Here is a 25,979-nt window from a genome sequence, read left to right as displayed (position 1 = left end):
TGGGGCAGCCCGCAAGTGTCGCCATGCTTCCGGCACCAACATAGCATGCCCACAACTTCTTAACCCGCGCATCTTTAGAATGTGGGAGGGAACCGGAGCACCCAGAGGAAACCCACGCAGTCGCGGTGAAAACATACAAACTCCTTACAGACAGCGGCCGCTACACTAAACTGCTGATTGCATAATTTCTCTCTATGATTTCATGTTCCCACTTGTATTATCGGTAAAGTGGGTGATTAAAGATCATGAGATAAAAATGTCTGGGTACTTGGATAACGTGCCAAGTGGTGGTAATAGCTCCCACGCTAGAGTTTGGTAAAATTTACCAAAGCTATTACAAAACAAAAATCTTAAGCTGCAAAACAATAGTGATGAGGGCAGACTCCAGATTCTAGAATACTTTTCATGAATGGAAAGGTTTGAAGAAATTTTAAGATGTTATGGACAGTCTGCACATCCTTTCCCTCCACTCACCCCTCCCCCGGCACTTTCTTCTGAAACAGTAGGAAGTGTAACACTTGTCCCTTCACCGTCTCCCTCACCATCATCCAGGGACCTAAACAGCCCTTCCAAGTGAAGCAAAGAGCACCTCTTTCAACCTGGTCTACTGCATTTGGTTCTCATGATGTGTCCTCCTCTACGTTGGAGAAACTAAGTCTAGACTAGGGAACCGTTTTGTGGAGCACCTGTGCTCTGTGCACAACAGCCATCTCGAGCTTCCGGTGGCAGGTCATTTTAACTCCTTCCCACTCTAACCTGTCTGTCCTTGGCCTTCCCCCTCACTACGGAGCGGCCAAACACAAATTAGAAGAATCATATCTCTCATTCTTCTTGGGTAGCTTATAACCTAATGGTATGAACATTGAATTTTCCAATTTGAGGTAACCCACACCCCTGGTGTTCTCCTCCCACACAAACGTTCATGTCCACGTTGGCTTCCTCTCCTTTTTTTTTCACCTTTCCATCCCGTCCCCATCTTCATCCCCCTATCACCTACCAGTTTCTGTTCCGCCCCTCCCTCATACTGCTTTAAAGGAAAAACCTGCCAATCTTTCCTCTTTCCTCTCAGTCCTGCTGTGGGGTTTCAACTGGAAACATCTACTTGCACCTTTTGTCTTCACAGATACTGTTTGATGTGCTGAGCTCTTCCAGTATTCTGTTTTTTTGGGCCAGATTCCAGCATTTGCAGTCTCTTGTGTGATCATTTTGAGTGATGTTGTGACAGTTGATTAACCTCCTTAAACTGGTTATTGAGACAGACACATGAAGAATGGCCACCTGAGTTAGATATCAGAGAACAGACACCATGTGAACCATTTTGTAATTCAACATTTTAGGAAAAGTAAAGGAAATGAGAACATTGAAATGGGAAAAAGTCAGCTTCACTTGCCATTATTATTTTCCCTGTTAAAATCCACTGAAAATGCTAAATTAACCAAGGAAATAATGCTGCCTGTTTTGTCAGAAGAGCTGAGGAGAAGCTATAAAATTTCTGCGGATATTCTACAAAAGGTATGGTTTGCAGGCAGTCAGTCAGTTTTGTAACCATTACCAAGTGTCCATAAATTTATTTTAAAATATGTAACCTACTTGTGGGTATTCCAGAGAACAGAAAAATCGTGGGAAGACTCGACAGCAATTTGTGGATCAAAGCAAACAGGTCAGATAACTTATTGTATGTCAAACTTACCAACTTTTAATCTAAATTTGTGAAAACTGCTGTTAAAGCTGAATGTGAAGTTGCTAATGTAGCTTCTTCCAAGAGTCTGAAATTTTCTACATTTTAACATTCTCCATTTAATGTACCCATTTAATGTGTGCAAGAGTTATTTGGGATGCCCTGCAAATTGATAATACCTTTTCATTCCTTCAGTGGGAAGATGTTACCTGGCTTCTGCTTATTCTGTCCCTTGGAATTATCAATGGTTGTACGAATTCTAAGTGGATCTGATTAGTGAAATCTAAAATAGACTTGCCTTGCTGTAACTTGGTCGGGATGGGACTAGCTTCCAGCATAATGATTCTTGAACCTATCTTGTTGGTGCTTGTTAGATCTCTTGCTCGATGGTCCAGTTCTTTTCAGCTATTTTGGACCATTTTGAGTGAATTGTACTGAGGAAAAACCACAGCTTGGTGGAAACATCAAGTAAAGGTGCTTTAGATGCTACTAAATAGTCCTAAAAGCACAAGTTACTGCTTTTTGGTTAAAGCTCAAAATCCTTTATTTTGGTAATGTTTGTTGGGGGATGCATCGTGACTATTAATTGATGATATTCTTGCTGAGTTGTTGAAAGTGATCCTTAGGAAACCATACAGCCAATTAATGGAAAATCTATGAGCACAATGAATGAAAAGAAACTAAAATAACCAGAGGCTTTAAATAGAGCAAAAATATAAAGTGAATTGACATTTATTGTGTTTTGATTTGCAGCAAAACCTACAGAAAATGATACAGAACTATGGTCGGGAAGCTAACGCTCTTCTAAAGGAACAGGAGAGATTACAGGCAAAGGTGTGGCCATTGAATATTTAATACGCAATAGGTACAAATTCTAGTTTGGTTTCAGCTGTATAGGCAGCTCTAGGAAACCTCAAATACTTGGTTTTCATGTGTGATCCTGAACATTTAAGCAGGTGCAACTTGTTTATGAAGAGCTTTGCAGTCAGATAGAATCGAGCCACATGTCATTGTTTCAGCAGAAGGCACTGAGTGACAAGTGGGAATACTGATTCATTTCTCTAGGGTCATGGAGGACATTTTGTAGTTTTCTAACTTGGGTAAGATGACTGATTCCACACAAACTTCGAGTCAGTTTTTGGTCTTTTGCCATGCTACTTATTCTTTTAGTTACCTGCTGTCTTCAACTTTTTGTGTCACTAGTCTTCATCCAACACAAAGATTACCACATTTTTTCAATCAGCTGTAATTGGGTGGATAAGCAGTAGCTGGTTCCAGTCCAACAAGAAGAATAAACCACAGCTGATAAACTGCTTAGCAATACCTTTATAAAATACAAGAACACGACATTGTCAAATAAATCTCCTTCCAGACTTCCTGTATCATATCTTTCACATCAATGGCAAATATTGTATTGATTAAACCAGCAACCATAGTTAACCCAACAACTTGGCACCATTATCAGATCAATTAAAAGAACTAATCTTTCCCCCATTTTCTCCCATTGTGTGGCTTCACTGCCAAAATGTTAGTGGAGAATTTCTTCTTGTTTACTACTATTTATTCAAAGGCAAAAAGTATAACTTGTTGCTGCTTCTCCCCCTCTTGTCACGAGGAGAAAGCTGAATTGGCAAGTATATCTAAATGTTATTTATCAAGCATATCAAATCCAAGAGGCTGCAGATGCAGGAATATGAAGCAACAAGTGATCTGTTGGAGGAACTCAGCAAGTTGAGCAGCATCTGTGGGGGGAGGGGGAATTGTGGACGTTTCATCAGGACCCTGTCGAGTCCTGATGCAGGGTTTACACCCGAAATGTCAACTATTCTTTTCCCACCACAGATGCTGCTCAAGCTGCTGGTTCCTCCAGCAGATTGTTTGTTGATATCAAATCCAATTTCATTGGGTATTGGTCAAAAAACTTCAGTTGTTCTATTTCAAGACTTCGAAAAATTCGAGGCACCCCCTCCCTCCCTCCCACTCAACCCAAGGGATTTGAGATAAATTTCAAGATTATGAAGGGTAATGATCAAATAAATAGTGATGGATTATTTCCTCTGATCATGAAATGGAGACCAATGTGCACAAATTTAAGTGGAATTGGTTTCATCTAGAGAGCAGATCAGAGTCATGAATTATTTGAAAGACAGTACCTTGTACAGTATAGCAGATTTTCAATTCAGCATTGAATGATCATTGTAGGTTTATGTGCTCAAGTCTTTGCTGTTGTACTTGAACCCATAACCTACTGGAGAAAGCAAGCAGAATTGTGAAAGATGGCTCGTGGAGAAAACATTTTTACAGATTTTGTGGGTCTGTTGTCCTATTTGTATGTAGTAATATTCCATGGGACTTATTAAATTCCTAATCTCATGCCATGACTTGCAGTATTGTTCAGTTAACATTCACATGCAAATGAATAAGCAGTGTTCTTTCAACATTGTAGCACCCTATTTCAATGGCCTTGGCCATCAGACTCATGCCGGATTTGAAGATTTCTGCCATTTTCACATGTGGCCGAACTTGAGTTATTTTCCTTTTAAGGGTAGAATTGATATAAAAGTAATCAGTCTTTTTTTTTTGTTTAATGGTAGTTAAGGTAGCAGTTATGTTCTGAAGCTAAATACTTGGCTCATAGTATTCTCATAACCTTACAAATGTATGTAATACTTTCCTATTACACATCTTTCAGCTTCAATTGTCAGGGCAAAAAGAATCCCCCAAAGCTACTGAAGTAAGTTCGAGTATGCAGAAGATCACCAAGTGGGTGGTTGATGGAGATATGACACTGAGTGTGTCATCCGGTCTAGAAAACACATCTCCAACATTGGCCTCTCCTGTGAGTAATCTTCAAATTGTGGACGTTAAATCACTGTCATCTCCACAAATGCCAACTGATGTTCAAAGGTTAGTCATGTTTTGAATGCTTTTCATACAATAAGACATTTCATAGTTGTTTAGTAAAACCCAAACCCTGGTTTTAATGGCACCCATCTGGTCCAGTAGCACTTACTAATGTAATTACTACATTCCAATCATTACTAATGTAATGTAGTGTGGCAGAGAAACCTTCCTCTGTTTCAGTGATCCAGTTCTTTGTTCTCGAATTCTGCTTTCATTCGTAGTTTTTCATAAAGATCCACATACAGCATACAATGCAGCAGGTGAGCACTGATTTTGGATTTTTCCCCCCTCACCCTTGAACTTGAGTTATTTTTAATGGTACAGTTTCTGGAGGTGCAAATTAGAAAGACGTGGTAAAATCAGCTGGACATCTTGGGACCTTGGTGAACAATGGGATCAATTGTCCACCTCAACAAATAAAATATGAGGGTACTGAGAGGAATAATGCAGGAAATGGTGAAATAAAATCAAATTAGATGCAGAAAGAGAAAACAAATTTTGATTGGGAATGAGGGGGAAAAATGAGATAGCTAAAATAAAAAAAAAATCTTCACAATTTATACAGCACAGAAACAGGCCCTTCAGCTTAACTGGTCCATGCCAACCAAGGTGCCTTCCTGACCTAGTCCCATTTGCCTGCATCTGGCTTGTATCCCTCTAAACCTTTCCTATCCATGAACCTGTCCAAATGTCTTTTAAATGTTGGAATTTTACCCACCTCTGCAAACTTCTTCTGGCAGCTCATTCTATATACCCACCACTCTCTTTGTGGAAAAACTTGCCCCTCGGTTCCCCTTTAAATGTTTCCCCTCTTGCCTTAAACCTAAGCTTTAGACTCCTCTACCTTGGGAAAAGTACTGTGACCGTCCATCTTGTCTATACCCCTCATGATTTTGTGCATTTCTATAAGGTCATCTCTCAGTCTTCTTTGCTGCAGGGAAAATGGTCCCAGCTTATCCAATCTCTTCTCATAACTCAAGCCCTCCAGTCTCAGCAACAACTTTGTGAATCTTTTCTGCACCCTTTCTAGCTTAATCACATCATATGGCAACCAGAGCTGCACATAATATTGTAGGTGTGTCTTGCCAATGTCTTATACAGCTGTAACATGACATCCCAACTCTTATGCCCCATCTTATGAAGGCAGCGTGCCATATGCCGCCTTCACCACTTTGTCTACCTGTGTCGCCACTTTCAGGGAACTATGTACTTGTACCCCTAGGTCTCTATTCTACAGGTCCTGTCATTTACTGTGTTTGTCCTGCCCTGGTTTAACTTCCTAAAATGCATCACTTTGTACTTGTCTGAGTTAAATTCCATCTGCCATTCCTTTGCCCACTTTCCCAGTTGATCTAGATCCTGTTGTAGCATTAACCACCTTCACTGTCTGTCACTCCACCAATTTTGGTGTTACCTGCAAACTTACTAATCGTGCCAGCTATATTCTCGTCCAAACTGTTAATGTACATGACGAACAACAGAGGAACCCAGCACTGAATCCTGTGGCAGACCACTGATCACAGGCCTCCAATCTGAAAAGCAACCTCCTATTATCACTTTCTGATTCCTTCCAAGCCGATTTTGTATCCATCCGGCTAGCTCACCTTGGATCCCATGTGATCTCACCTTCCCAACCAGTCTGCTATTTAAATCTGTGTAGAAGGAGGCACATCTGTTTCACTTGTTCCTTTCTTTGGCCTCCCAAGTTCGAGTGGTATGTCCTATTATCTTGACCCTTGTATTGTGAAATTATGCTTTTTAACTTGGTACAAACTCAGCAATTTCTAAACGCCCATAGGATGGTTGTTCACAAACTCCTAGTTAACTGTGACACAGATAGTTCAGTCACTTGTATGTGGAAGATATACAATGTGTTGTGGAAGAGATGCAATTTGTGGACAAATTGTTTGCTTTTGTTTTCTTTTGGTATCTACTTACTTAAGCTGTGAACTAACTTGCAATTTGTCATAAAGTATTCAAAGAATATAATTGTGTTAATAGGAAATGCAGTTTCAAAGGTTAGAATTTTAGCAAATTTGTGCAGTCTACTGACTGTAAGGCCAGTCTCAAGAGCTGTTTGCTTAATCTGTTTCCTTTGCTGTTCCATACAACTGACCAGCTTGATTTCCTACTAAATGAAGGCTTATCTTTCTGTATAATTGCAAATATGAACGGCTATATTTTTTACTATGCCAGAGCATTAACTAGTTCTGCATAGTAATAAACACTGCAACAATGTTTCCGCAGAATTTTAAGATGAGATTTCTTTATTAGTCATGTACATCGAAATACACAGTGAAATGCATCTTTTGCGTAGAGTGTTCTGGGGGCAGCTTCCGGTGCCAACATAGCATGCCCACAACTTCCTAACCCGTATGTCTTTGGAATGTGGGAGGAAACTGGAGCATCTGGAGGAAACCCATGCAGACATGGGGAGAACGTACAACCTCTTACAGACAGTGGCCAGAATTGAGCTCTGGTCGCTGGTGCTGTAATAGCGTTACGCTAACTGCTACACTACTGTGCCTGCCCCAGTTATTATAAAATAATTGCAAATAGGTTCTACCTATGTCCAGTACATCATTTAAGCAAAACTTTCAGCTTTTTATTCATTGGATTCTGCAAAAAAGCAAGGGAAGATCAGTGTTCAGAGTTGATGTGTGGTGGTTTATGAGTTTCGTTTCTTCTTGTGGAACTTTTTTGAGTTTCTGCCAGAAGAAAAATAGAACTGTGCATCAGTTCAGTTATGCATTTGGCAACTTGAAAACTTTTCAAAATTTCTGTTCTCATCTGTCACACTTTGGTGTGTGTTCCAATGGCTTGACTGTGTCAATTTACATGCGTGCATATGGAAGAAATGAAAATAATGAGCAGCTTTGCAGGTTATAAACAAGGCTTCAAAAAATATCGTTCATTAGTGTGGCACATCTTAAGGTTTATGTCTGCACTTTCATGCTATTGAAAGAAAAAACAATGTCTTCAAATGGAAGTTATCCTATTGTTGCATGTAGCTGAACAAACCAAATTGATGGTTTTGTTGCATCCAGACTCAACTACTTTGAAGACCAGCTGTCAACTTCGAACCCAAACTCTGCCAGCAATTGTTAACCTGCACTAAGCTCTGTTCAACCACTACTTCTATGGCCATTGATCTATATTGGCTCCCTAGAATTCTCACCTTAATGTTCACCCCCTTTTATACCTAACCCTACAACCTTTCTCAACTGTGTTCCTCAAACCCTAGCCTAAGTTTCTTTCCCCATCCTGTTCAGCCCATCACTGCTATCTTTATTCCTCAGCCACAAAAGTCATGCGGTCAAATGTTCCCTCCCCATGTTCTTTGTTTCTCCACAAATCAAGCTGTTGGTCTTAAGCGTTCCCTCCTTTCTTCCCACATCTGCAGTAGAAGTTAGTCAGCAATGCCTCCATGCACATAATGAGCCAAATATGTAAATGATGGCAGACCATTAAGCATATAACTGGAGGAGTAAGATCCAAGAACATTCCCATCCTTGTTGATGTTAGAGCCTAGTACATGAATGACAAAGTCAAGGCTGGTGTGTTTGCAACCATCTTCAGCCAGAAGTGCTTAAAGGTTGATCCATCCCTGCTTTTTCCTGATGTCACTGCTATTTCTCAACCAATTCAGAATCAGGTTTATTATCACTGGATTATATGACGTGAAATTTGTTGTTTTGCAGCAGAAGTACAGTGCAAAGACAAAGTTACTATAAATTACAAAATAGTGCAAAAAATAGCAGAAATAATGAGGTAGTGTTCGTGGGTTCATGGACTGTTCAGAATTCTGATGGTGGAGAAGAAGAAGCTGTTACTAAATTGTTGAGTGTGGGTCTTCAGACTCCTGTACCACCTCGTAGATGGTAGTAATGAGTAGAGGGCATGTCCCAGATGATGGGAGTCCTTAATGATGGATGCCACCGCTGCCTTGAGGCACCACCTCTTGAAGATGTCCTCGATGGTGGGGAGGGTTGTGCCCGTGATGGAGCTGGCTGAGTATATAACCCTCTGTGGCCTCTTGCAATCCTGTGCATTGTAGGCTCCATACCAGGCAGTGATGCAACCAATCAGAATGCTCTCCCTCGTACATCTATAGAAATTTGCAATAGTGGTGACATACCAAATCTCCTCCTACTCCCAACAAAGTAGAGCCACTGGCATGCCTTTGTGATTCCATCAATGTGTTGAGCCCAGGATAGATCCTCCGAGATGTTGACACCCAGGAACTCAAAGCTACTCACCCTTTCCACCAAGAAATCAATTTCTTGGTCTTGCTGACATTGAGTACGAGGTTGTTGTGGCGACTCCACTCAACCAGCTAATCTGTCTCACTCATGTACGCCACCTCGTTGCCATCTGAGATTTTACCAACAGTGGTAACATCTGCAAATTTATAGATGGCATTTGAGCTGTGCCCAGCCACACAGTCATGAGTGTAGAGAGCGTAAAGTGCTGCTTTGGAACAAACATGGAGAAAAAGCTGAACTCCAGAGACAAGGTGAAAGTGAGACTGCACAGAAGCTGCTGTACTTCAGTTACTGAACTGAAGCTCTAAATCCACGCTCTCCACCAGCTAAAAGAATAAGAGCAGCAGTTACAAGAGACCACCACCATCTGCAGGCTCCTCTCCAAGTTGCACACATCCTCGATTTGGAAATGTATCATCATTCCTCCATCACTGCTTGGGTATAAATCCTGGAACTCCCTATCTAATAGCATTGTGGGAGTGCCATCACCAGCACCACCACAAGAAGGAAGTTCACCACACTTTCTCAAGCAGTAATGGATGAGCTGTGCCTTCACCCCAGAAACAAACAAAGCAAATTACACCAAACCGAATGGAGAAAAAAACTTAAAGGCTTCGAGAAAACACTCATGCCATGAATGTTGATTTGATATTGTCTGTTGTGGATACAATGTGTTGCATTACTTTGGGAGAAATGGAAACTTGAGCAAACGAGTACTGATTTGTTTTTCTGTATCACAGTGAAATTCATTTAAGCTTGGATTTTTACTTGACAGGTTATGATCTGAAATTATTTGAGGTCATAAATTGCATTTGTCTGAAGTTTACTAATCCTTACCTTCTAGTCAGTATCACTAAACAAAAAATCTGCATGTTTGATCATGGGGTAGGAACAGCATTGAATTTGAGTGCTCTGTTGTTCAGCAAGAATCTGAAAGGTGATTACAGATTAGCACCCAAGCCCATCAAGGAAAAAGAACTGTTGGTATATTGTGCAATTTGAAGAGATGGTACAAAATAAAATTATATAGAAAATATATTTTTAAAGGGGTACTTAAAGATAAGATTAAAAACTGACAACTCATTGAGAATTTACTTGTTTGGGAGGCTTGTTTACATCCTACAATAATTGCAAAAGTACAGTTTTCTATTTTGTCATATTAACTGAGTAGCACAGTTCTGCAATTATTAATGTTTTATTTTTGTTTTAGCACTAAACGAAAACTTACCTATGATATTGCAACTCCATGTTCAAAAAGCCCAAAAATGAGTGATGAAAAGTCACTTAGCATGTCTTTGAATGGGGATGCTGCTCATAAAATACATTTTGAAGATGACTTGATTCTTCTTGAAGAAAAAAGTACGCCAAGGCCTGAAGAAAATTTTGACTTGTCAAAAGTAAAGAAAGAGGTCAAAGAGAGTATGGATACGTCAGGCTTTGTCATTGACACCTGCGGTGATAATGTTTTGCTCAGGAGTAAGGAAGGAAAATCTTTAAGTACACAAACTGAGAACTTGAACATTTCTGTCAAGGAAGAGGTAACTGCGTCTAAAGATCAGAGCCTCTCTGGTAGCACCACTGAAGAGAGAGTACAAATTCAGCAGCTTCAGTGCTCAACGGATGCCAAGGAAGCCATTGTTAAAAGCAGTGAACAAAATTTGCTGAAGTCCATGACGGAACAGAGGGACAGCTTGAAGGCAAAAAATGAATTGTTAGAAAAAGAACTAGAAAGTTTGTCTAAAAAGCTTCTTGAAATATCTGGCAGTCATGTCAAAAAGGAGCTCTGCCATCAGTCGACGCAGTGTGAACTTATTATAGGGGACAAGACTGAACATGTGAAAGATTTCTCCACATTTAACAATGATAAAAAGACAATCGAATATGAACTTGCACTGAAGGAAGTGGAATATTTAAAGCAACGGTGCCAGGCATTAGAGAATCTCAAGCACGAATGCGCCGCTTGTAACTTGAAAAAAGAGGATGACAAACAAGCTCAGCAACTGGACAATATGTTACGACAATTAGATACCTGCACATTTGAGCGAGATCAATTAAAGGATAAAGTAAGTAATTGAAATAAAAAAGGACAATATTTAATTTGTTTTAGTGCTAAATGAAAACTTAACTATGATGTCGCAACTCAAAGTCCAAAAGAACCAAAAATAATTGAATATAAGGTGCATATTAATCCATTCAATACTTGCAGTTCTGTAATGTGTATGATCTGATGTGAAGCATTTTACATGTAGATTGTCTGCACTAAAATAATTTATTAATTAAACTTGCAAATTTTAATTTGTAGAATCATGACAGTTTCAATGCAGTAATGCTGCTTTGACGCATTGTGTCCATGTTAGCATCTCAATCAAACCCTATTTCATTTTAAAAAATTCATTACTCTTCAGTTTATTTCCTTTTTTTGTAAATTCTCCCTTAAATGTGATTACTTCAGACTTAAAGGAGACATGATGGAGTGCTCGGATACAGAGTCTATATGCATAGAACTCAGGAATAGGAAGGGTGCAATCACTCTCTTGGGGGTGTACTATAGACCTCCCAATAGCCACCGGCCATTGAGGAACGGATATGCAAACAGATTAGGGAAATGTGTAAAAATTACAGGGTTGTGGTCATGGGAGACTTCAACTTCCCTGATATAAATTGGGACCTTTTTAGTGCAAGGGGGTTAGATGGGGCAGAATTTGTCGGGTGTATCCTGGAGGGGTTCTTAAATCAATATGTTGACAGTCCAACAAGGGGAGAGACTATTCTGGACCTGGTGTTGGGTAATGAGCCTGGCCAGGTGACTCGCTTATCAGTGGGTGAGCAACAGTGGGGAACAGTGACCATAGCTCATTAACTTTCAGGATAGCTATAGTTAAGGTTAGGTATGGGGCTAGCGGGAGGGTTTTAAATTGGAGCAGGGCTAATTATGAAGGCATAAGGCGGGAACTAGGTAGAGTAAACTAGGAACACCTTTTTGCTGGCAAGTCCATGTCGAGCATGTAGAAAGTGTTCAAGGATCAAATACGTAGGGTACAGGATTGGTATGTCCCGATTAGAAGGAAAGACATGAATGGCAAAATAAGGGAACCTTAGATGTATTGGTATGTCCAGAGAAGTGATGAACTTAGTCAGGAAGAAAAAGGACAAGTGTGTAGAGCTTCGGAAGTTAGGATCAGACAGAGCAGACAGGAAAGCCAGGAGGGACCATGAAAAGTCCTTAGCAAGTAGGATTAAGGAGAATCCAAAGGCATTCTATACCTACATCAGGAATAAGAGGATAATGAGGGAAAGGGTAGGACCACTTGAGGATAAAGGAGGGAATCTATGTTTGGATGCAGAAGATGTGGGTGAGATTCTGAATGAGTATTTCACTTCAGTATTTACCCAGAAAAGGGACATGCAGGACGCAGAAATTGGAACTGAGGGCGGAAACGTGTTAGGGCATTTAGAGTTCAAGGAGGAGGTAGTGTTAGGTCTCCTAAACAGTATTAAGGTGGATAAGTCCCTAGACCCCGATGGGATGCACCCCAGGTTACCGAGGGAGGCGAGAGAGGAAATTGCTGGGGCCTTGACCAGTATCTTTGTGTCCTCTTTGACCACGGGTGAGGTCCTGGATGCCTGGCGAGTGGCTAATGTTGTTCCTCTATTTAAGAAAGGAACAAGGGAAAATTTGGGGAACTATAGACCGGTGAGTCTCAAGTCAGTCATCGAAAAATTGCTGGAGAAAATTCTTAGGATATACGAGCATCTGGAATCCAATGGCTTGATTCAGGAAAGCCAGCATGGCTTTGTGCGGGGCAAGTCACGTCTTACTAACCTGGTTGAGTTTTTTTGACAAGGTGACTAGAGAGGTTGATGAAGGTAGAGCTGTGGGTGTCATCTATATGGACTTCAGTAAGGCATTTGACAAGGTCTCACATAATTGGTTAATCAAGAAAGTTTGGATGCATGGGGTCAATGGAGAATTGGCTGTGTGATCCAGAACTGGCTTGGCCGTAGAAGAGGGTGGTGGTTGAAGGGACTTATTCGGGCTGGAGGCCTATGAGCAGTGGTGTTCTGCAGGGATCTGTACTGGGACCTCTGCTGTTTGTGATGTACATAAATGACCAGGATGAGTATGTTGATGGATGGGTTAGTAAGTTTGCAGATGATACCAAGATTGGTGGAGTTGTGAATACTGCAGAAGACTGGTGATGGATACAGCGTGATATAGATCAGTTGCAGATGTGGGCAAAGAAATGGCAGATGGAGTTTAACCTGCATAAATGTGAGTTGTTACACCTTAGTAGAACTAATGTCAAGAGGCAGTACCCTCTTAAGGGCAAGACCCTTAACAGTGTTGAAGAGCAAAGAGGCCTTGGGGTGCAAGGATTATGGAATGCTTGCATTTATTAATCGAGGTATTAAGTATAGGAGTCAAGAAGTTATGATGCATCTCTGTAGAACTCTTGTTAGGCCGCATTTAGAGTATTGCATGCAATTCTGGTCAGCTCACTAGGAAGGATGTCGAGGCTTTAGAAAGCATGCAGAGGAGGTTTACCAGGATGCTGCCTGGATTAGAAGGTATGAGCTATCAGGAGAGGCTGGACAAACTTGGGCTCTTTTCTCTGGAGCGCGGAGGCTAAGGGGTGATCTGTTGGAAGTTTATAAAATTATGAGAGGCATAGGTAGGGTGGACAAGCAATATTTTTTTCCCATTATTGAGCAATCCAATACCAGAGGGCATGCATTTAAGGTAAGAGGGTGTAGGTTCAGAACAGATTTGAGGGGTAAGTTTTTTTACTCAGAGTGGTGGATGCCTGCAATGCATTGCCTGATAGGGTGGTGGTGGAGGCAAATTCATTGGGGGCTTTTAAGGGGGGCTTGGATGGGTACATGAATGAGAGGAAAATGGAGGGATATGGGCATTCTGTAGGTAGGAGGGAATAGCTATGTCGGCACAACACTGTGGGGAAAAAGGGCCTGTACTGTGCTGTACTGTTCTATGTTAACAGCAATATTTGATTTGGCATTCTCTGCTATAATCTGTTATCTCAAATTGTGTAACCTCCCTCTTTGCTACTTGAACTAATTTTGTCTTTTACTAGTCCTGAGTTTATTTCTGCCTCTTCCCCACCCCCCCCCCCACCCTCTTGTTACTGAGACTCCATTTGACAGACAAATAGAATGACTATTTACATTGAGTGTTCAGTTAGAACTTAAGAAAGAAAGATGGCATTTTGTGTTAGAACATTGTTCTGTACTTTGAGATGCTGAATTTGAATACAGTGAGAGGATTCATTCAACTGAGTGTTTCTCCTGCTGTCGATCTTTCATGTGGATCTTTTTCAATCTCGGCCTCTGTCATTATGAAATAGTGTCATTGATCACATAAGTAATGCTTTTTTTAAAAATGCAAGTCAATATAATTGTAATGTTAACATCTGGTTTGGGATAAGTGCCAAAGAAGCATTACATGGTTTGTTTGGAACATTGGAAAGGTTTATTCTACAGTGTCAGAATGCTGTGTTTGGATATATTGATGGCACCATTTTTGTTGGCAGTTCTAAATATAATTTACCTGTTAAGTTCTGGAGGCAGATGCTGATAAATCAGTCTTTTCCTGACAATTTGGGAGATTGCTCTGGTCATTTGGTAAATTGGTTTATTATTTTCACATGTACCGAGGTACAGTGAAATACCGTTCATACAGATCAATTCATTACACAGTGTATTGAGGCAGTACAAGGGAAAGCAATCACAAATTGCAGAATAAAGTGTTAAAGTTGTAGAGAAAGTGCAGTGCAGATAGACGATAAGGTGCAAGGTCATAACAAGGTAGGTTGTGAGGTCAAGAGTCCATCTTATTGCACTAGAGAATCATTCAATAGTCTTATAACAGAAGGATAGAAACTGTCCTTGAGTCTCGTATGTGCTTTCAGGCCTTTGTGTCTTCTGCCCAACGGAAGGGAGAAGAGAGAATGTCTGGGGTGGATGGGGTCTTTGACGCTGGCTGATTTACTGAGGCAGCAAAAAGTGGAGACAGAGTCCACGGAGGGGAGGCTGTTGTCTGTGATGCGCTGAGCTGTGTCCACAACTCTCTGCAGTTTCTTCCGGTCACGGGCAGAGCAGTTGCTGTACCAAGCCTGCTTTAGGATTTTGCAGCATTTGCTGTAATTTTAGTTGTGATATTGCCATAGTCCCCTCTGTCTGCATGGCCTTGCCCTATCGATAGTAGGAAAATGAGAGATGATTGGCATCCATTCCGATTTTCTAATCACAGTCCTGGTAAAAATGTCTCCGAAATGTTGGGGGTTCCTCTCTTAAGCAAACGTTTAGAAGTACATTCAATAAATAGTGGCCATAAAAGTATATCATTTACATTTGCAAATAACCTTTACAAAGGTGAGTTTCTTTTCTGTTCATCATTAAGGCTGATCAACTGCAAACAGAAAATGATGCATTGAAGTTGAACTGTACAAATCTTTCTAAAGAAGTGGAATGTTTAAAGCAACAAGTTACTGAAGCACAACAGAGCAACTTTTCCGATGATTCAAGGTAAACTTTTTATTAGAGTGACCTATCTTGACTTGTTTAAGGACAGCATTGGATAGAAGTTAGAAAAATGTTTTCTTTATTTCAAGTTGATGTAGCAGGTGGTTGGTTGTAAGTGTTAGGATATGGATGACAAAGATTACTGAAATGGTGAGTTGTGACTTGAGAGATTCAAAGTTGGGGCTGCTGAAGAGCAAGAGTCAGTACAGCTTAGCAAGGGCGGGCAAAATGGATGTTGCAGGAATTCTGAATTAATTGGAGAAAGTATGGTTGAGACGAGCACATTTACAAATTTGTCATGGGTAGTAGCACAAAAGGTGAAATAATCATTGGTTGAAGTGGCACAGTGGTTGCAGCAAATAGAGCTGCTGCCTCACAGGTCCAATGACTTGGTTCAATCCCAACTTCCGGTGCTGTATGTGTGGAGTTTGCATGTTCTCCCTGTGACTGCATGGGTTTCCTCCCATGATGTGCAGGTTGGTAGGTTAATTGGCCACCATAAATTTCCCCTGGTATATAGTTGAATGATAAGTCTAAGTTATGGGAATGTGGGGAGAATAAAGTAGGATGTGTGTAAATGCAGCTTGATGGTTAGTGTGGACTAGGTGGGCCAAAGGGCTTGTTCTTGTGTTACACGGCTTGTTCTCGTGTTACACGGCTCTGTAGAAGTTTTTAATCTTAATGTAAAATAGTTTGCTCACTCTGTTGCTTACTTGATAGTCGTTGCAAACTTTGTACTTCTCAAGATGACGACGCAAACAGGGATCTGCTTTTGGCAAGACATTTTAACTATTTTTAAGAAATTTTTCTGCCCAAGATGTCTCAATAATAAAATAATATTGGAGACAGTTTGTCTGGAGGTTTTGGCAGAAAAGTTAAAAAAAAGGTTTTCTCAGGTTAATGCTGACAAATTACAAAAAAAAACTTTGCAAAGGCTTTAAGATTCACTTTAGATTAGTCAGTCACAAATTATGATTAGCTTCAAGTTTGTTTGGGCTGCAGCTCCAGTATATTTATGCATTACAATGTGTTCCTCAGTTGAATATTTTTGTCCGTTTGAATTTTTCTATGGTGGTCTCCATGTATCTGAACTCTATCTCTAGCATATAACGCCATGATAATCACCAGGGCATTTGCTGGATTAATGCCATTGGAAATCAGTTTAGTATTTTTCCCCTTGCTTAATGGAGCATAAAAGCCAAAACAATTAATGCAGATTTTGCCATAGTGACATTGGAATAATTAAATATTTAATCTGAAAAACTAAAGAATTTTAAAAGTAGCATCTTCCCAATAGATGTAACTGGAGCATTCCTTCAGCAGTAGCCTCTCCAAAAACCATGTTACGACGGTCTTCTCTTCTGTCATTGCATCACACTGAATGATGTTGCAATTAATATAGGAACTTTTTATTTATCCTACTTGCAGTATGAAACTCAGGGCTCTACGAATTGGTGTTGGACAGCTTCTGGTTAATATCGTACCTGAACTGGACTTAGCACAAATAAATTATGAAAGTACTGTTGTTGATGAGATTTTGGACCAGGTACTCACTGCCAGTACATCATGAAGATCATCATCTCCTGTTCTGCAGTTTGGATATACTGTGAAGATATCCAGTGGACTATGTAACAAAACCAATAGACTTGATAAACCAGAGCTTACAGTTAAGCAGACAGTTATGCACTTCCATAATGACAATGATTTCTCTTCTGTATTTTATTCGATCTAAGTGTTTTTGTTTCTTCATTTTCTAACCTGGTAAACATTTGATGCCAGGAAGCATATTGGAGCAGTTTGAAGCATGCTTGAAAAAGGAACTGATTCAATTGGAGTAAACAGTTCAAAGTAGTATTAGAACATTCTTGAAAAGGACAAAACAAAACTGCAGATGCTGGAAATCTGAATTAAAGGCAGATACACAGAGTTAATGTTTCAATGATGGATCATTGATCTCGAAACAATAATTGTGCTGCCAGTCTATCTGAGTATTTCCAGCATTTTCTATTTTTATTGCAATTGTGATTATAATATTAACTGCTCACCTCACAAAACAAATGTTGGATCAATAAAATAGTGGGGTATTATGTTAACTAAGATTGGTGAACATTTTCCCTTTTAAGAGTTTCAGTTCATGTCATTCCTGCAAACGTTGATTTGATGAGCCATATGGTGCTCAAATGTTTTCCTTGCGAGTAATTTTGCTGTAAATGGACATTGCAAGATATTTTGTGAATTTTACAGCACAGAAACAGGCCTTTAAGCCATTGGAAAAATAATTGTTATCAACTGGTTCTTGCAAGGTAAATGAACTTGAACTGCTCAATCACAGTGGAGTTTCACTTATCCAAATTATTTTTGTAGTGGTGAAAATGCAGTTGATGTACAGAGTGCAGAACACCACTGCTAATTTCCTTTCTGGGATTGAAACCAGTGAGGCAATGAAGAACAAAGGTTACATTTAAAGTATATAATATATATTGTAGATTTTAAAAATAAATATTCCAGATTATTTGATATAATGTGAGTATGTTGAATGAGGTAATGCAACCATTATCCAGAGTTCTTTTTTTATCAACCCCTAATATTTTTGACATTTTCTGCAATATTTTTTATTGTTCTGTAGCTTTGTAAACAATGTATGCTCAATTTACTGCTGCATTATTGACCATTTATGAATATTGTTCCACAAAGTTTATTTACACTATATCATTCAGGGAAAGGTAGGAAGATTGATTATAAAGTCAAGGTGATAAGTACATGATCTTTTTTGATTTTTTTAACTCTTAAAATGTCTTCCCTTTGGACTTGCTGGGAGTTCCAGTGTTATCTATTTGGCCGTTCAACTAGTGCAAGCCTGTGATGGCTGCAGATTGTGCATGTGTGGATGGTATCTCATCAGATCTCTCATCATCTGTGTCACACATGCTCTTTTTTTCAGTCTGGCTTTTTCAGTGATGTTATCAGTATCAGAGGTCTGGCATTTTCTTCCTTCTCTGTTGTAGCCGAGGGATACCATGTTTTTTTTCAGCTAGATTCCTATAATTTGCCTTGGTGTACCTAATTTAATATGGCTGTGCTGGGCTTTTCATTACCAGTCAACTTCTTTGCTAGAAGTTACAGTGTGCTCTGCTGTGGACAGAATGAGGTTTTGAATTCAGACTCTCACATGACCAGTCCTTAGTCAATTTAAGTACTGGAGCCCAACCACTGTCTGAAATCATGTTTCCAACAATTCAACTTCCTCAGCTGAAGCAGGACAGAGGGAAATTGTATGTGTCATTAATCATATTGCTTGTATTTTTCATGGAACTAAACTAAAAACCTTCCTCGAGCACAAAAAGAGGAAAAGAATTCCTCATGCATGAATTCATTATAAATTTATTGACAATTCCTGGTTCAGGTTCAGATTAAGGGTGTGCTGTGCTGCCTCAATCCCTTCAGTATGTTATTAGACAATAGATTTCAAACTCATCCATGGCAGTTTTATGTACCATTCATCCTTGTAGGTAGTTGTTTTGATCTTCTGCCAGTGTCAAATGGAAAAGGGAAGTCTGACTTCACCATTTGTTTGAATACACAGTCTACTTATCATTAAGTTACATGGTGATAACCTTCATTTGAAAATTTCCATGTTATTTAACTCTCAAGGAGGGTATAGCCTGACCTTTTGACATTAACATGCCCTGCTTTGGCAGAAATAGACCTCTCCATTGTAACTTTGTCTTTCAGGTCAGCAGGTCTAGGCCTTATTTAAGCATGTCTACTATCCAGGCAAATTGATCCCAGACTATTAACCTGTACTGTTTATGAGCTGACTAGGAAGAGATGTGAGACAACGGTGAAGTGATTCATCCTGGAAATTTAATTAAGTTCCCTCTGGAGCACTGTGTCTTCACACTGATTGCTTGTTTGGAGTCTTTATTCAACCTCTGGCATATCCTTGTTATACACCAAGCATGTTTTCTTTTTAATATAATGTTAGACTGATTGTTGTATTTATACTAGTCTCGACTGCTAGATTTTCTGTGAAGGACCAGGTTTTGAATTCCAGCCTTAACTATTTACTTTTTGAATTTACTCCAGAACAGTTGTCTTAATTTTTATTAAATCCATTGATGAGATTGGAGTGTTGCCAGGACTGCTGCTTTTATTGTCCTTAGAAAATGTCACACTGGTCTACTGGAACCCAAGTGGTGAACGTGCCCCAATATTACTGTTGGGATGGAGTTCCAGGATTTTGATGCCGCAGCAATGAAGGAACGACTGTCCATTTCCAAGACAGGGTGGTATCCACCTTTGAGGGGAACTTGGAGGTGATGATGGTCCCCTGTATTTGCTGCCATCATCCTTCTATTTGGTGGAAGTCCTGAATTAGTGCTGCCAAAATAGCCTTGGCAAGTTGCTGTTGTGCATGGCACACGTGGATGTAGAATGACACCAGTGGTTGGAATAAATTGGTTATATAGAAGGAAAATGAATCAGCCAAAATTAGATGGCATTAAGTGAATAGTTTTAAGTTACCCTCGCTATGGGAAGTAATGTAATTGAGGTGTTATGGAGTTATCTGTAAAGCTGTTCTTTTCTGCAGGTGAAGTCAACTAATCCAATTTGTTCAAATGTATTCAAAGAATTTGATACTGTTGTTTTTGTTTTTAATGACTTAAGACATATAGTACATATTTCTACACATAATAATGAACAAAGAAAATATAATACACATCTTTTGCATTGAAGAAATAGCTGCTGTTTATTTGCTTTCCCCAATAAAATATAAATACATTTGAAGATTATTATTAGCCATCATGCCTACCTTTAGCTGTATTGTTTTATTGAGCAAGTTTACACAATTATAAATTACAAAGGGTAAACATCTTGTTAATTTTGTGAAATCTATTGGCCTATATCCTCTTTATCCATTGATTTACACTGATGTTAATAGATAAGAGACGAAAACATTATCCAGTCCGACTTTGGGTATGTACCACCTTAAAATTGCCATTGCTGTACCACTGTTCTGCAACTCAGCCTCTGCCTTCCCACGTTTTAATTTTTAAATATATTTTATTCTTGCTATACCACAATTAAGGAATACCTCTACACAAAAGCGTGTGTCTTGGGAAAAGGGCTGTAGAGTGGAGTGTGAGCCATGTAGTCATATTTTGAAATTGGGATATAACTGTTCATTTCCTCCTGAATTGGAGAACAAAGCAATACTCTGATTCAGAAGTGTAATTTTATTTTGCATTTTTGAAACTGCAAATATATATTGTTCCCCCCCTTGTAAGTGAAAAATCTATGACCAGTAAACAGACACCTTCAGAAACTTGGGTTGAATTGAAAAGTGAAATAATTTTACCAGGGGGCTACTGCATCCAAAAATGCAATGTTGTGAAGATTCGCTCATGAATTGTATTTCAAATGAATCTTAACTTTAAACTTTCCTTAACTTTTTGGAAAAGTCTATTTTGAGACAAATTCTGATTCTTCTGTTAGTTTACTTTCTGCCTTGCCTGGAAGGGTGATCCAAACATTTATCACACTTTGAAGATATCTACCTATGGTCATTATAAATTTGTATCTTGTTGGGGGTATGTTGCTGATCTACCCTGATTTGATTTGACAAAAGTGATATGGATTTACCTGAGCTTCAAGTCTACAACTTTTCTACAATGTAGATTTTAAACTTCCTAAACTTGCATGTCCCTCGTCCAAATCTTTAGATTTAGATCATTTTATTTGATATTTTTCAAAACCTTTTCCAGTGCATGCAAATTTTCACATGGTGTCAGCATTAAATTTCAGTGGTCCAGATAATACACTGGAAAGCTGAGTTTTTTGCCTTAGTTTAGCATCAGATAATGTAATGGACTTGATTGTTAGGAAGAAATCTGGTAGTAAGCTGGTGAACAGCAGTCAACATGAATTCAAGAAAGGAAAACATTTTTCAACTCCCATATTTTAAGTGCTCTAACAAGTAGGTTGGGAACATCAACTGAAAAGTACATTTAACAAAAGTTCCTCAAGAAATTGTACTATTTAAATGTCTAGGCTTTACAGGTATGCTACAAAATTTGTATTGTGGAGTTGGTAGTGGTGGCGGGATTGGGTTGATGCTTGGATATCAATCAGACAGCCAAGGTGCTTCCTGTGTCCTCCCTCCATTAAGAATTTTCAACTGCTAATTACTCATTGTACATTTGAGAGATGAAGAATAAAAGTTGCCACCAGCATTCAAAATGTCCAATTACTGTAACATCAAATATTAAACCAAGTTGGTAGGAACTAATGCTCAAATAATGTAATGCTGAATTTAACCACTGTGTCCAGAACTAATCATTGAGGGACAATTGAGCCATGTCGGCTCTAGAGGCAGTATAAATTTATACCTAACAAGGTATTGTGGAGAATTGAGTTAATGGGATAGGCTGTAAAAATCTGACTTGGATATCCTTATGAAATATATAAGTGAGTAATTAGGAAGAAAAAGATAAATCTGAGCATCACTTAAAGCCAAACTACGACCGGTATGGGAATGCAGGTCTCAGTTAATAAATTCTTTGTGAAATTGAAGTCTCTGTGCAGAGATATGGGAATATAGGAGTATGTAGGACCAGGCAGTGCATATGCACTTGTACACTGCCTGAACATTTTTATGCTTTTGCATCTCTGGGCAGTCCTCTACCCACTGGTCAGTTTGTCAAATCAGTCTACACATCTTCCCACTTCTGAACTGGAAGTTGTCCTAGATTCCCAAGTTAATGTCAATAGAGAACAAAATGGGATTAATTTTACCAATTTTCTTACAACTCCTGAAATCTGTCCTCCTCTTATCACTGAGGGGGTGATACAGTAATTAGATTTAGTTAGCTATGCTGATCTTGTCTTTACTCATTTATGTTGAATTGTCTGACACACCATTCATTTATACTGCCGTATCATCCCTTGTATCATACAATATATTGTTAACGTGAGCGATGTTTCTTACTGAGTAAACTACATCTCTTTTACTTTTTCACACTGCTATCATTCTATCTATTTATACTGTAATTCAGCTGCTTACTGTTGCATTTTGACAATATTCCCAAATCCTTTCCATGTTCTGTATTGGGTTCAAGGTACATAAATGTTCAGTTTTTACCCTTCTTGTTATCATCTCATACTTGTCCACAAAAACTGCTGTATGCTACTTCAGCTTCCTTTCTCAACCTACACAGGTCTATTTGGTGTGCTTATCTCCTTTTGCTGAATGGCTAAATTAATTTGGTGTCATTTGGAAATACAGTTTTCATTTAGCCTATCGGAAATAGCATAAGCTCCAGGAAAGAAGCAAAAAAGTGCCACTTAACTCATTACTGACTGGATTGGCAATCCCACCCCCCATTTAGATGGAGGAAGACTGGGTGAAGATTTTAATTCCAATTTGTAAACTTAGATTACCTTTTGAGAATTTGCAAGAACTACAGGTTGTAACTGAATTTGTGAAGCTTTGCTTGAAATAGGTTTTTTGCTTGAAGCAATAATGGACTGGAGCTTAAAGGGTCAACTCATGACCCCAGAAAGGAAAGATATTTTTAACAAAAACAAGGGTTGTCTAAAAGTGGGTGCTGTGGGATGTGGTAGGGATGAAACGAGCAGCAGTACAAATCTATACTGCAGCTGGCATTGTGAAAGGGTGTTTATAGATAAAGTACCACATATGCATATCCCAACCCTAATCCAGTTAATTTTCATATCCTCATTTTGTAGCAGCCCAAGTCAAGGCAACCAGTTGCAGAACTATTTCTCCTCCAAGGCATTTCCCTGCAAAGCCCTTATTCTCTGCCCTTATACAAAACTAGTTAAGCTTCAGGCAAAAAGTACATGTTCTAAATTAAAGTCATCCTGCTGCAGTTTCATTCCTCTTCCCAGATTGGCTGATATCAAGCTTGTTTTCTCCAAATAATTAATGTGGAACCTCACTCCCTTGTTTATCAACTATTTAGCTACCTCTGCCTTAAAAGTATTCAAAGACCCTGCTTCAACCACCATTTGAAGAAGTGTTCCAAGGGCACTGAACCCTCTGAGAAGAAAATGTCAGCATTTAAAGTAAACCAGGGACAGAAGAGCAAACCTAATTGTCAGACAGTATTTCTCATTTTCAGACTTTGTGAATTAATGTACAAAAGTTCAGAAAGCAAAAGTACAAAATGGGCACTGATAAATCAATGTCCTCTTTTTTATTTTACACACAAGCTGTTTTCCATTTATTTTAGAAGCTGCTGTTTACTATTTTGTTTTTGCCAGTGACCAGTTTTATCCCAGTTAAAGTAGCAAATTTAACATGGAATAAATGCATTTAACATAAACAGAGAACGCTGGGGAAACATACAGAGAAACAGAACACTCAAGTCTGGCAGAGTTAACATTTCATTTCGGGTCAAGGACCTTCTATTGGAATTCAATGAGTTAATGTACTGAAACTCAGAGGGTGGAAGTACAAAGTGGATAATGGTAAAGAATCAGACTTTTTTTTACACTGCACAAAAATTTTGTCTTGAATTTTATAGCTAATGCCAGGTCTTCAATCTGAAATGCTAATTCAGTTCCACATTCTATAGATACTGCCTGAACTGCTGAGTGTTATTTCAATTTCCAGCTGTTTTAGTTTTTAAGTTTTCAATCTAATTACGATTTCAGTATTGATCATTTTTGCGTAGTGGAAACTACAGAGCTCCATGTCAACTTTCTGCAAGCCTTTGCTTAGCACTTTCTCCTAGTATGATATCCAGGTCCAAAAGAAAATAGGTGTTTTCTGGGTACTTTTAAATTAGAATAATTAGTCCCCTTTGACTCCCTAATGGCTAAATTATTTCAATGTATGTAATCAATGTTATTTGGATAAATATGTAAAGATCAAAATATGTGCAAGTTAGATGTTGAAAAATTGACCCAATTTTATATAAGATGATCTATATCAAATCAATGCAATGAATCAGACTTGGTTACACTGATCTAGTTTACTCTTCATGTATCTGATCTAAATTAGGTTTTTTTGGTTCATTTTTCAGGTAGGATTTTGTACAAAACTCAAGAAATATTCCTCTTTTATAAAAACAACTGCATTTGTTGAATGTTGAGAAATATGGGTGCTTGGTAGTAATTCCTGGGAGAAAAGCTTTAATTTCAAACAGTCTTCAAAAAATGAATATAATTGTTTAATTTAGTAAATGTTGGTAAAAAGTGGTATTTCCTGAAGACTAATTCTTTCTTCCTACCCCACCCCCCGGAAAGAAAGTGAAATGTTGCATTCATGATATTGGAAGCAAACACTGCAGTTTTTTAAGTTTCATACTTTGAAAATTGTAGGTGAAGAATGTATAGTTAATATTAACAAGTGGTAATTCAATGGTTCTCAGGTATTTTGACAAAGTGATGGCAGCCATTGTAATTGAACAAACTTCTGATATTTTTCAGTATCTAATTTTTTTGCATTTTGGTTTGAAAATTTGAAATGGCCTGTCATAAGGTACATTGAATGTGTATTTACCCTGTGGTCTGTGTAATGACCTTCAGTTATCTGTCTTATGTGATTTCTCTAATTGTTGAGAAAATGCTTAGCAGAAACTCTTGATAAAATACAGCAGGCTGGCATGAAGCATATTATCAATACAGGTTAATACATAAATCATTGGTTAATATTTTGTTCAATATGCAAGGGGAAACTGATGCATTTAGTAACAACCAAACTTAAATTTATGAAAAACTTTTTAATTTGAGACATTTTTGAGAGAATTAAGTAAACTTTATGTGAATGTATTAGTATACTATTTTGTAAACAAGATTGTTCTTTTGAATTGAAAATGATGTGCTAAGCATTTTTATACTTTGTCTCACTGAATAAATTTCCACTTTTACATTGGTGGCAGTCTAATTATTCAATCGTATGTTTGGGACCAAGTTGGATGAAAAGGTGCTTCACGCCTAGTTTTACATTCACCTGTTATCTGGGGATACTTTACTTTTCTACCTGTAGTTCTCCAGATATTGCCATATCTTGGTTAGCCACGACTCTGTGGGGATCGGGTTAGCTTTTTGGTACCTCCCATTTCTGGATATTTCAGTGTCAATTTGATCCTCATCTCTTTTATCTCAACCTGCCAGTATTTAATTGTTACAATGATAATTTGAGGTGCCTGTACTCCACCATGCTTATGCATATGACAATAAACTCTACTTCACTTTAATTTGGTCTGCCCCCTATCACAGACATTCCCCCTGTTCTCGCCACCCTCCTCCTCTCTGCTATTTAAAGCATGCTTGCTTTCTCACTTTTCCAGTTCTGATGAGTCATTGACTTGAAATGTCCACTCTGTATTGCTCCGCCGGATACTGCCTGACCTGCAAAGTACTTTCAGCCTCTTGTTTTCTTTCCATCATCTGCATTTTTTTTGATTGCTCTAATTCAATTCAATCCACTCCAACTCCCAGTGGAAGCTGCTGCCTTCTCTCTCCAGTTGCACAGCTCTGCCAAGCCCAGAGATTTCTCTTGGGTAAGACTGCATCAGTAGTCTCTGGTCCTTGTGCAACCAAACGAAGAGGTGGTGATACAG

General features: G+C 38.8%; 1 protein-coding gene across 1 annotated transcript in view; it reads left to right on the top strand.

Moving 5' to 3' along the window:
• The window catches only part of morc3a (MORC family CW-type zinc finger 3a), a 49,836-nt gene extending 24,553 nt beyond the window's left edge, over positions 1-25,283 (top strand). The window contains exons 13-18 of the mRNA XM_052013663.1: positions 1,606-1,660; positions 2,432-2,512; positions 4,371-4,585; positions 10,058-10,910; positions 15,266-15,390; positions 16,816-25,283. Of these exons, the coding sequence (XP_051869623.1) occupies positions 1,606-1,660; positions 2,432-2,512; positions 4,371-4,585; positions 10,058-10,910; positions 15,266-15,390; positions 16,816-16,957 (1,471 nt within the window). The 3' untranslated portion in view covers positions 16,958-25,283. The remainder of the gene's footprint in view (positions 1-1,605; positions 1,661-2,431; positions 2,513-4,370; positions 4,586-10,057; positions 10,911-15,265; positions 15,391-16,815) is intronic.
• Positions 25,284-25,979: the final 696 nt, after the last annotated feature.

The sequence above is a fragment of the Pristis pectinata genome, chromosome 4 (assembly GCF_009764475.1).
Source record: "Pristis pectinata isolate sPriPec2 chromosome 4, sPriPec2.1.pri, whole genome shotgun sequence".
Taxonomy (NCBI): Eukaryota; Metazoa; Chordata; class Chondrichthyes; order Rhinopristiformes; family Pristidae; genus Pristis; species Pristis pectinata.
The sequence above is the reverse complement of the archived record's forward strand: the minus strand, read 5'-3'. Positions and strand labels throughout refer to the sequence as shown.